The 12941-nt window shown below is 44.7% G+C and overlaps 1 protein-coding gene across 1 annotated transcript in view; it reads right to left on the bottom strand.

Moving 5' to 3' along the window:
* Nucleotides 1–1529: 1529 nt before the first annotated feature.
* The window catches only part of baz1a (bromodomain adjacent to zinc finger domain, 1A), a 114909-nt gene continuing 103497 nt past the window's right edge, over nt 1530–12941 (bottom strand). Inside the window, exons 27-32 of the mRNA XM_083633763.1 lie at nt 10575–10777; nt 7735–7935; nt 7264–7442; nt 5915–6087; nt 5472–5559; nt 1530–3433 (exon numbers count right to left, since the gene is read on the bottom strand). Coding sequence (XP_083489889.1) covers nt 3258–3433; nt 5472–5559; nt 5915–6087; nt 7264–7442; nt 7735–7935; nt 10575–10777 — 1020 coding nt within the window. The 3' untranslated portion in view covers nt 1530–3257. The remainder of the gene's footprint in view (nt 3434–5471; nt 5560–5914; nt 6088–7263; nt 7443–7734; nt 7936–10574; nt 10778–12941) is intronic.

Raw genomic sequence — 12941 nt, 5'->3', positions numbered from 1 at the left:
ATTCCTAGGGTGGAGACTGGAGATATGCACAATGCACAACGCACAATTTGCTCAACTGAACATTTAGTTGCTCGAGACTAATGACATCACAACCGCTCGAGTGACATCACTTATCACATCACAGTTGCTCATGTGATAGCAATGACGACATCACAGTTCCACAATAGTGCGCCAACTTTTGCCCAAGGAGATAGATCAAGAAGGTAGGGAAACAGTGGATGGATAAATCCAGGAGGCGGTAATGCAACATAAAGGATGCCAACTGCCATAAAACACCACAGAAGAAGAACTTTTGCCCAATTATAGTAGTGGATATATCTGTTGAGGGGATGAGATGTTGCAGGGGTGGGGGAAGGTGTACGTGCTGGATTATCAGATCACGCAGATGTCTTTATGGTTTTATTGATATACAATCCATGTACCTTTATGACATCACTAATGACATCACAACTGCTCGAGTGACACATCACAGTTGCTCCAGTGAAAAAACAACTGCCCGAGTTGCCCGAGTGACATCACAGTTGGGCAATTGTGCACCACGGGCCTTCAATCACAGTTGCTCAAGTGACATCACTGCTGACATGACAAGTGCCCGAGTGACATCACAGTTGGGCAAACTGCGCCATGAGCAACAATTCCACAGAAGAAGCTACATCACAGTTGAGCAGCTGTGTGCTATCGGTTCTCTAATTATAGTAGTGGAGATTTGAGTGTGTCCCGGAGACTTTGAAGACCACTGTGTTCCAGACCGGGGGGTCTAACTCCCATGGCTCCACTAGTTAGTATTAATATTAATAAAGCAAGCAAGGTGGATGATCTTGGCAAAGTGCTCATCAACATGGAAATCTGTGATCAAAATTTGAGAGAAATAAGCCTTTTGTGTGCATCGAAACTCTTGGGGCCATATCTTACACACAAGTGCAAATCTTTACTAGTTTCTAGCACTCAAAATCTCCCTTTTTTACTTTTAATTAGCACTGGGTCACTGAAACACATCCTTTGATGTACTACCGACCTAGTGGTAATAGAAAAAAAAAAAAAAGGGGGAATTTTGAGTGCTAGAAACTAGCAAAGATTTACCCTTGAATCTTATTTCAACTCATGAAAAATGGGAGCAAAAAAAGTGTTGCATTTGTCATATTCCATGTGTTTATTGTCTTGTTCTGTTGTACAGTTACTGTCAGCTATTTTGTGTGAAGAAGTGTGTGTGTATTGTTGGCTACAACACCCCCCCCCCCCCCCTCCGGGGGACAATAACTTTGATAAGTATATATTACTAATATGAAAACGTCATCAGTTTGACCAAATATCATCCAGTGCTCATCAACAGGCTTGGTGGGAGCTGGATGGATGGAGGCTGTAGCTCCACCCTGCAGGACCGTCCTGACTGCAGAATGTCCTGACTCCCCTCAACATGAGGAGGGTTAGGTTCCATGATCTATGTGTGTGTGTGTGTGTGTGTGTGTGTGTGTGTGTGTGTGTGTGTGTGTGTGTTTGTGTGTAAAGGCAGAGGAACATGTAGGCAGGCAAATGGTTATAAAAAGTCAATTTATTTTTACATGAAAAATTTACACAAACGAACAGCAAACAGGCTAGAGGGCGAGGCGGTCTAACAACCAGAGAAGTCAAACATCATAAATAAAGAAAAGGATGGACTGAACTAAATAAATAACAGCAGAAGAAGAAGCTGCGGCTGGCTCCAGTGTTCCAGTGTAGTGTGTACAGTCAAACCACTTCACTTCACTAACCAACAGAATGAACGGAGCAGGTTTCCTCTGAGCACCTGAACTGAATGAAAGCTGAACTTCCTAATCTGAAAAAAGTTAAATTAAACTGAGTGGAGTCCAGTCGGTTTCTACTGTCAAACGTAACAGTGTGTGTGGGGGAGGGAGGCTAGACGGAGAAGAGAACTGTAGGAACCGCCTGGGGCATTTCAGTCAAATTGATGGATGGGTTTCTCCCTGAGCGAAACAGCCTGATTTAGTTTGAATGTTCAGTGCAAAACTGTAGCTTCAGTTTAGTGGTTTTTGCTTTTCTGAATGAAGGAGGAAAACGTCAGGCAGCCATTTTGTCTGCTGGGAACTTCCAGCCAGAAGTTCAGTCCTGCAGCGGCCAATCAGCTTCAAACTAACGAAACAGGGAGGGTCCAATGATAACTGATGAATGGAAGAGACTCTACTGTCTCTACAGGAATGCCATTATTCAAATGTTTTGATAGATTTTTGTCTATCGTGCTACATCACCTGACTCACAGCTTGATTTAATGCCCTGTGATGTCATCACTGCCACAGCTGTGATGTCATCACTGTGCACCAGACGAGGAGGACTCAGCTCTGGGCTCTAGCTAGATGAACTCGAGCATGAGTGTAAAGTCTACTGTCTCGTGTCTTTGTGTAGATTCGTGACCTCTGACCCCTCGTCCCTCCACCTGCAGAAAACACTTTATAGGTTCAAAACTACGGGAGCCAATGAGAAACTGACAATTGTCCTCGTTAGCGTCTCCTTTCTGATTGGAACGGAGGCGTTGATTAATGGGGATCCATCATAAACAATAAACAAACAATTGGAAGCGGAGTCCAGTGGGCTCACGGGGGTCAGAGGTCACGAAGGCTCTGCCCAAGCCGAGCACAGAGCGTGGGTGTCACTACGTGATCTGAGTCGCTGGGTGATCTGAGTCGTATCATAAGTAAGTATCATATGTCGCTGCCCGAGCTGTAGATGTGAGTCGCGGTTTACGGCAGAGACCTCCATTTATCTATTAGCTCACTACCACAGATTGTGTATCTTCAATTGGAAAGACAAATGTACAGTAATTGTTTCACACTTGAATACCATTACAGTTGATGCAGATTCATAGCCAGCTACAGATTTTTTGTTGCCATGGCCATTTTATATTAATTGTTAATGTTAGCGAGTTGGCTAGCTACCTAATGTAGCAAACCAATCCATTAGCAAACAACCCAAAGTGGTGATAACGTAATAATAAAGTGGATAAAGTGGTGATAGATATAATTCCATGACTCGATCCTACTTCGTTTCGAATCATATGTTCACCAAAGCTAGTGGTTATGAATATAATTCCATAACTGGATACTACTTCTTTTCACCAAAGCTAACATGTCGTAAAACGAAACTCATCTTGGGTTGACAGCGACAGTGACCATGTGCGAATCAGATCTCCCAGTGACTTAGATCAAGTAATGACAGTGGGTTAGAGAGTGCTTGGCGGGCTCACGGGGGGCAGAGGTGGTGTGAGTTTAGATGCGGGAGCGCTTGGCGGGCGGCGGGGGGGAGAGCTCTGTCAAACCAAGCCGGCCGAGCTCAGAGTGGAAGAAGGTCTGCAGGCGCTGGCCGGCCTTCGCCTCGTTAGTGTGACGAGGGTTATACTGAAGACAGTTAGAGAACATCAAGTTCACGTCACAGATGAAGTCAGCTGGGGGGGAGAGAGACACACAGTGCGAGAGACAGAGAGTGAGAGAGAGAAAGAGAGAGTTAGCTGGTTGTTGTCAGTAGTGGAGAATCACTGACATCTACTGACAGAACCTCACTACTACTATGATAAAACTACAGAAACTGCAAAAACTAGAAACTACAGAAACTATGAAAACTAGAAATGACAGATAGTATCCACCTTATTTCTAGCTGCCATGATGCCTATGGGTGCTTCTTCCGGTGTAATAAGACGGTTTTAACTTCACAAAAAAAACGTCTATGAGGGTTTTACAGCAGAGCCATTCTGCTCTACAGCCGTAAGGGTTAATATGTCACTTTTATTTTTTTATAAGTTTAGAAAAAAATGTAGACCGTCAAAGTAACCATTTAGATTACTCTTGTGTGCTCAGTTTATCAAATAACGATAAATAACGGCTATTTAGAAATCTGGTTTTCGTTTTCAGCTTTATTTTATGCATTAAATGTCGTTCGGGTGCTGGGATAACAATGCATTATGGGTAGTCGGCTATTAACCATTTCGAGTAACACTGTTTCCATACGGACCCCCAGCGTTGGTTAGTTGTTTATAACGTGACTATATTTATAACTTTTATAACGTACTCCGGTTTCCGGTTTATAATTCGGGTCTGCAGCCAAAGAGTATAACAAAGGAAATGGCAAGCTGCAACAATCAAGTCACGTTAAACCGGACCTTGTACCCATAATTATTTTTACAGTGGGGCATTCAAAAATAAGGTGGATAGAAACTACACAAACCATATGAACTACAAAAATTATGGAAACTACAGAAATCATAGAAACTACAAAAACTACAAAAAAATTACAAACTACAAATACTGTGACCTGCAGCTCTGTGACTGACTGCCAGGCTGAAGATAAATGTGCGTTCGATTTGAACTTGGAAGTCAGAATTTCCGAGTTCCCAGTCGAAAATTTCAACTGAAAGTCAGATTTCCGACTTTGAAATTTGGAAGAACCTCACCAACCCCAAACTAAAAATTCAAGATGGCTGCTCCGCAGTGAAAGCTATAGTAATGCTGCATTTCATTGCACTCAGGGCTTTGCAAAAAATGAACTCCGACACAGAAAAGTGCAATGGAACAGTCAATCAAGTCGAAATTCCGAGTCGGAAAATCAGGCAACATCCACCAAACCCGAGTGCTCCGAGATACATATGCCTGACGTCACAGCAACATGGCGGCGCGCACGGTGATCAGCAGAATTACCTTTTCATTCAGTTTTACTTCATGCAGTGTTTTTGTCGTGAAACGAAATGACCCAATTTCCATCAGAAAATGGTTTTTGTTCAACCAGCAATCCATTTCCCCTACATGTATGCTAACTGGCCATTGAAATATAGCTTCTCTCTTTTAGCTCTCAGCAAACACAGCCTGCTAACGGGCTGCCTCGGCCAACTGTGGGGATAGGCGATAGGCAACATTCAGTTGATTCACAATGCAATACAAATTGATTAATCTGCTATGCGGCTGAGCTAACGTTAGAATTAGCGGTTAGCCAGCTAGCAACTCCGCAGTAGATGCTTGTGAAGCCCATGTTTTCCCGAGCAGATGCACTGGAACGCATTTAGATTGGAACTCGGAAATATCGAGTCAGAAATATAGACCTCAGACTTGCAATGGAATGCAGCATTATATACTGTTTATTAGGACTTCTGTCTTATTTGTCTCATTAAATCAGTCGTACTTGCAGTATTGTCCAACTTCTATCGGTGGACATGTTGCTATGGTGTTTGTATGCGCAAAATACCATCTAATGCATTATCAAGAGGTATGGCTAACAATGGCTAACTAACCTGGGTATGTATGGCTAATTTGACTTATTGTTCTGGAATGCGGTCGACTTAGGTGAGACATCATTCCCAGTTCTGACTTCCGAGGTAAATGGAACGCAGCATAACTGACAAATATGAATATTATTTCAGTTTAATCAAAAAGTTGTCTTGCAGATAACGGAGTGAGAATTGTCCAGGCTGGCAAGCTGTTGGTCAGTGAACTCACCTGCTGTTTGATATTCACAGTTGTTGACTTTCTCCCTGATGGTGCTCAGAGCCATCGGCTTCTGGATGATATCATAGTAATCAGGAACCTGCACAGACAGACAGGCTGAGGACAACGCACCAACAGACAGCTATGTGTGCGTTACAGCAATGATTAGTCCATTCATCATCATTTTTTAAGAAAAATAAAATCTCTGGTTCCAGCTTCTTAAATGTGAATATTTTCTGGTGTATTTAGTCTTCTATGACAGTAAACTCATCTTTGAGTTGTGGACTGTTGGTCAAAACAAGAGAAAACATTTGAGGATGTCATCTTGGTCTTTGGGGGAAAAGTGATCAACATTTTTCACCATTTTGTGACATTTTATCAACCAAACGACTAATCGATTAGTCGAGAAAATAATAAACAGATTCATCCATAATGACAGCTCTGTGTCTGTGTACCTGTGTTCTGGACACCAGCTTCATAAAGGGCCAGCTGTCGGGGTGTCTGACCAGCTCGACGGTCAGCTGCTCGCAAGCTGACAGCTCGTGGACACCGTGGCCCCGCCCGGAGGAGCGGCGTGACGATGGTGGAGGAAGCACAGGTCTGGAGGGCTTAGGAGGCAGAGCTACATCTGGAGGGGGAGAGCAGAGGGATTACAGCCTGCAGCAGAGATGCCATCGGCTGGCTTCAGTGTCAAAACTAACTGGTTGTTGGCTTGATGTTTATGGGTGTTTACCAGGCATGAAATGTCATCATTCTAGAATGATGACATTCTCATTCTCATTTGGCCTTGCCCCTAGAATGCCCTAATTTTTTTTAGGGCACAATGGCCACATACTAGAGCACAAAGGCCATGAGTGTAATAGGAGGATTTGGAGCCTACAAATAAATAACTTTACATTCCGATAAAAAAGGACCAATATCAAACCAGCAGCTCTGCTGCTCTACAGGAGGAGAAACTCCTGTGGAAACTGTACCACCTGCTGACAGCTCACTGTACTGCACCATATCAGGGAGTATCCATCTACAAACCCGCTCATATCAAAGATGTCACCTTTATTTGTTTTCTCAGCAAGTCATGACTTGTGATCAGACAATAATTAGGAACGCCTAGGGGACCTAGATATCACCCCCTTCCTCTCTAAATAATGACATATAGGCCTATCCTTGTTTATGTATCCTTGTTCACTTTTGTGGTAATTCAATAACAGATGCAATTTTCAAAAGTCAAGTGATAATTCAAAACCAGATTGATTATCGTCCTACAATGTACTGCATTTAAAACGTGCATCAGTGCAGATGGATTCAACAACAACAAAATCAACAGTGAAGACCCTGGTCAGTTGATCATTTAATATATTTGTGCTTCTGTGGTGATATAATGGAGAACTGACCATCATTGTCCTGTGTAATGCGTATCATGGCATTGGGAGAAAATAGACCAGACAGCGAAACTGGCGCTCCATCTAGCGCGGCGCGAGTGGAGCTCTGCGCTGCGACCGGTATGAACGGTCAAATCAGTTAACATGGGCACAAGAGACCACTGATACTTTTAAAGAAACCTCGATATTTTGAAAATAACAGGGGAAGAATACATGGTGGCCGGAGAAAGGGGCCATGGCTGTTGTGGCCCTGGTGTTTACTGGCTGTTTTCCAGTGTTTACTGGTTGTTTCCTAGTGTTTATTGGTTGTTTTCTGCTTTTTTTGTTTACTGGTGTTTATTGGTTGTTTTCCAGTGTTAATTGCATGTTTACTGGTTGTTTTCCAGTGTTTATTGGTAGTTTACTGGTGCTTATTGGTTGTTTACCTGCCAGTGGTCTCTTGCGGGCATCAGTCTGACCCGGTGAGGGCTTGGCAGTGCCATTGGGTGCCAGGATCTCGTGGCTCAGACGAGAGCTGGTCCGGCTGCCGGTGCGGGGCGGGGCTTTACCCCCCGACACCGGGGCAGCCTTGGATGAAGAGGGCGTGGCCTTTTTACCTGAGGACCTGTGATTGGACGGGAAGATGGTTCAGTGAAGATGTTAAGACAAAGACTCAAAACTACAAGAGCAGAGGAAGACAGAGTAGAATAGAACAGTGTTGTACTAGTAACGGCAGACCCAAGCCTCTAGCTCAAACAACAGGCTGGAGACATTTAAAGAATAATTTATTGGAAAAGGCTGGTGACAGTGTTGGCTGTCATCATCGTCATCGCCAATGAGAGCAGCATTTGGCTCAGGGTTCACTATCCCATGAATTCATAAGGATTGTTTGATCTGGGGGCGGGGCTCAGACTGACCTGGAGGCTGAGGACGTTTTCCCACTAGAGGCAGTATTGCTGCGGGGTGTGGCCTGCTGGCTTTTGGGTGTGGTCTGCTGGCTTTTGGGTGTGGTCTGCTGGCTTTTGGGTGTGGTCTGCTGGCTTTTGGACATGGCCTGGGCAGAGCGGGCGGTGGAGAACTTGGAGCCTTTGGAGGGTGGAGCCTGACTCTTCTTGGAGCTGAAGAGAGAAGGAGAGAAGCTGCAGTTGGAAGCTCAGACGAGAGGAGATATTCCTTGACAGCCGAGTTCAACACATACACAAGTCGAAAAACAGCAGGTCCCAGGCACTCAAAGGAGTAAAAGAGGAAGTAGGATTAAAAAGCCTTTATGGCTAAAACATTATAAAAACGCCGACATGTTTCGACCTCAAACGGTCTTCATCAACACACAAGTCAGTTATTAAAGGCAAATTCAGTTGTTTTTTTTACAACCTAGACGTTATTTACAGCTGTATTTATCCTTTATAACTCACCCAGAACAGAAATGTTTGAAAACGATCCACCACCAAGCTTAGAATGCGCCGAGCAATGGCCTGGAACAGTGGAAATAGGGGCAATGCGTAATGCGTGCATTAACTCCCTGTAAATAGCTTATTTTCTGCTACGCAGCGGCTCATATCCTTATGTGAAACTGACATAAATGTGAGCCGCTCTATTTACTTCTCTCAGCCAGCTGTCACATCTGGTGACTTTATAACCAAGTCCTGTGAGAGTCTCACATCAGGTGAGAGTTGAGAGCTCAGCTGCAGTGGATCAAGCCGCCATGTTTCGCGTGGACTATTTACAAACTGAGGAGCGGGGGGAACAGAGAGCTTATATCTCTACGGACAGCAACCAGAGACAGGGTGAACACGCTGGCTGCACCAAGGTAAATACAGCGTGCATTTTCTCATTGTCTCTATGATATAATAAGGTTATGAGCCGGTGCGTGGCAGAAGATAAGCTATTTACAGGACATAAATACATGCTTTGCAGTTGTTGCCCCTACGGCCTTCAAACGGGAGCTCCAAAGGTGTGTGGATCACTTCTTTTCACTATGGATGGCAGGATAAACCAGCTGGAGATTGGTGAAGTGTAATACCGTTAATTCAATTTATATTTCATTGGAATTTAGTCTATACATTGTGAGTGTGACCAGTGGAGAGTCAGTTGACAGCCGGAACAGGGACGGCACCTGGGAGCAGTATGGGTTAGCGCCCCAGCCTGCGTCTTCCGTGAGGAAGAAGCCCAACAATCCACGAGAGGCCTTTTAGGAGGGCCATTCAAGCCGCAAGTGGAGTCTGCAGTGCCACCAATTACTGGTACTGCATGGTATCCACCAAGATACCATCACGTCGGAATGAGATGTTTGGAGCGGGGGAGTCTGGTGCAGTGCACAGGTCCTAGACCTGGTGAGACGAGGGAGGAGCCCGGCCGGGTGGCAACCCACAGAGCCCGGTCCCTCTACGTACCAGAGTCCTCCCCCCCCCCGTCCCGGCAGAGTAGTTCCGGAGCAGCGGATTGAGTGGCCCTGACCGCGTGACCACCTTCGACCCTTCCTAGAGGGCTGACCGTGGGTAGCTACTGGGACGTAAGTTGGGGCTTGGCCAGCCCCGGCTGGGTCACCTGGGCGAGGGTGTATGATGTTGCGAGACCCGAAACATCCTATGACCCCAGGGTACATCACTGAGGATACGTCCCAGTTGCATCCATGCGATGTTTTTTCATTATGTTACATGGCAGTAAAACACCACTGAATGACCAAATTGATATAACCTTTAACCATTTCAAGTAAGACCGTTTCCATATGGACCATCAGTGTTGGTTAGTTGTTTATAACGTGGCTATATTTAGAACGTTCTCTATCTCGGATACACTGAAAATACCGCCTGTAAGAAAGAGGGGTTGGGAGGCGGGCCATAGCGTCTGTCGATGATTTGATTTGACCGTTCTGGGCACAGTTGGCCAACCCTGGCGTGTTCCGCCCCCAAATTGAGTGTGTTCTGTCGCTAAGCGAGTGGCTTCCAGGACGTAGGCTCTCTGAGGCACGAGCCACTTACGTTAACTCTGAGCAGTGCGGTAAATACAATATTCCTGGAATGAGAGTTTAACGAACCAGTTAGATGTCCTCTGCATTCTACATCAAATGAAGACATTACTGTTTGTTTTATTTTGTATGTTACATACTTATTGGCCAAGTTATTAGTTAGTTTATGGGCTAGGAATTCTGCCAGGGTACAATGGTACTATTTTCAAATCAAGTAGAACATCGTTTTGTCAGAAATCTGGGGGGTTTAGTCCCCCTTTAAGAATCGTGATCTCAATTCTAAGCAAGAAAATCGAGATTCTCATTTTATCCAGAATCGTGTCCGCCTCCCTTTGCTTGTGGTAAGCAGGAGAGCAAATAGTTGTTTGACCATAGTGAATTTGAAAATTATTTTGAAAGGCTAAAAAAGGCTGAAAAAGAAGCTGAGTATTTCGGTTGGTAAAAATATGTTGAATTTAGACAATGACTCCTTTGATCTTTTTTCCAATCATTTTTTTCTTTTGAACTTTACTATGCTCTGGAGTTATTGGAAATGTTTGGATAATGTAAGGTAGTCAAACATTCCTCCGCAGCACCACTGTACTCTGTCTACATTAAGAGCAGCAGACAGGGCCTGGACAGGCTGAGTGCTCACTGCTAAAATGCTAATTAGCCTATTGTAAACACACACACAGCCCGAGCCCCACAAAACCAATTAGCAGAAATTGTTGGCCCGATCCCGGCCTTACCCGACGGGCTTTTTCGGGCCCATCGGGCTGAAATGGAGAATTCTACGCTGAATCTCTCACATACCTCACTACTTCCTCTTCCTCCTCTGACTCCTCCTCTTCCTCTGACTCCTCCTCCTCCTCAGATTCTTCTTCCTCCTCCTCATCTTCCTCCTCTTCTTCCTCCTCCTCGTCCTCGTCGATGGAGGAGCGCTGGCGGGACGGGAGACGGCTGGCTCTCTGTTTGGGTCGACAATCTGGACAGAACCAGTCTCCTTCTGGAACCGACTGAGACAGAGAGAGAGAGTTTTAGTCTTCTAACCTCGCGTCACCAGGCTGGTACCCATTACTACAGGGAATGATCATCCGCCCTAGGACCCGCCCCCCCAGTTGTGTTTCTGGTGGTTCTTCCGGTGGTCTTTCCACTTTGTCCCCATAGAAGGATGGTTTTATATGGTGTTAGTTCATTTTATTTTTGTAGCTACCGTAAATTCCGGACTATAAGCCGCACCTTTTTTCCCGTTTTTTGGCCCCTGCGGCTTATATAACGGTGCGGCTTATCTATGGATTTAAAAAAAAAAAAAAAATCTCTCTTTTTTAGCACTCTTTCTAACTATAAATCCTATATAACTATAATAAGTTTTAATTTCCTCTCTTGCCCTCTTTTCACCACACTGTATGACACTGTATGACACTGTGTGCACTGTAAAAAACAACACAGGTGGTGTTGTGTTATGTTGTTTTGTTGAAATGTTAATAAATGGGAGCTTCCTCAAACAGCCATCTCTTTCCCGACAATCCCCTCTGTGCATGAACCCTTATGGTAATTAAACATAAAAAAAAAAAAAAAAAAAAAAAAAAAAAAAAATACCATTAAAACACCCGCGGCTTATAGTCCGGTGCGGCTTATATAAGAAAAAAATAGTCAACTTTGCAGGTGCGGCTTATACACCGGTGCGGCTTATAGTCCGGAATTTACGGTACATAGCTAGATAACGCACATCACATTTATTTACGTTACTATGACACCCTGTTTTCAGAGCAGATTATTTTATTTTTTTTGCCGTTCCCGGTGTCATCTGCCGGATAACGTGGTGTGTTTCCGCCGGATGACGTGGTGTGTTTCCGCCGGATGATGTGGTGCTAGGCTTTTGGCCTCAGACTATTCATCTTCATACAAAAAGTCTAAAGGTGAAAACATACAGCCAATTAGCAGGCGTCGGCCATGTCTGGGCATCTGTGGCTTTAGTCTTTGCAGTGTGTCCTGCACCGTTTGCACTAGTCAGCAGCTTTTCCGACCGATTCTAAATGTTGAATCGGCGTCGGGCAGTCGATGAGAGAAATCACTCTGACAGGGGAAGCTTCACCACCGGTAGGACATAGCATGTGGGAGGATCACGCTATTCCAACAAGTTCCAATCCCCTCCCTCCGAACAGGCGCCCCTAACGACCAGAGGAGGCGGCGGGCACTCGAGGACATGCGGACGGGCACGCATTCCTTCAGCGCTCACAGCGTCCCAGGTGGGAATCGAACCCAGGACCTTCTAGCTGTGAGGCGACAGCGCTTACCACTGCACCACCACGCCCCCAACTTTTACTTGTTTACTCACCAATTTGGCTCTCTTCCAAATAATCCAGCCAGGTAACTACGTCCATTCATTAAATTATTAAATAGCACAGGGACATTATTCTTTTAACCAGAAACGACGCCATGACAGTTTGCCCCCCGCATCAAGAAAAACTTTATATGAGAGCTACAAAATCGTGAAATATGCATGTAATCCAGGTCGTATATAGCGTCGCAAATACAACGTGTTATAGTGAAGTGGGAAGTTTGACAACCGTAACACCGTCGCGAAGTGAAGTGACAACCGTAAAGTAACACGGTTGTACTGCGATGTCCACTCCAACAAGACTTTAGCTTACTTGACACATACTTTTCAATAAAAACACATTTATGCCATGACTTTACATAATGTATATTTATGTTGCATCCTGTGCTGTGATGTGCTGTGATGTGCAGGAGCAGCAGGTAGCCTACAAGTTATAAAACTAAGCCTGCCCTGAATGAGCCGAGTGGGGGTCTTGTTCACTATTGTGAAAGTTACAGCATATAAAGATCATGGAAGTGGATGGTATCAGGAATGTCACCGATAGTTAACGTTCTATATTGTACAGGGAGACCATCAGCCCTGCTGAACAGATGTATTTGCCTGTACTGTAGGTTGAATCATTTTATTCATTGACATAGCATCAGAGTAAACAACAATACCATTTTGTACGTTATACACAAGACAATGTAAATGGTAAATGGACTGCATTTATATAGCATTTTTATCCAAAGCGCTTTACAATGTGCCTACATTCACCCATTCACACACCGAGGGCAGCCAGCTGCCACGCAGGGTGCTGGCACAGCCATCGGGAGCAATTTGGGATTCAGTGTCTTGCC

The sequence above is a fragment of the Poromitra crassiceps genome (genome assembly GCF_964638095.1).
Source record: "Poromitra crassiceps genome assembly, chromosome: 3".
NCBI lineage: Eukaryota > Metazoa > Chordata > Actinopteri > Beryciformes > Melamphaidae > Poromitra > Poromitra crassiceps.
This window is presented reverse-complemented; position numbering and strand designations above follow the sequence as displayed.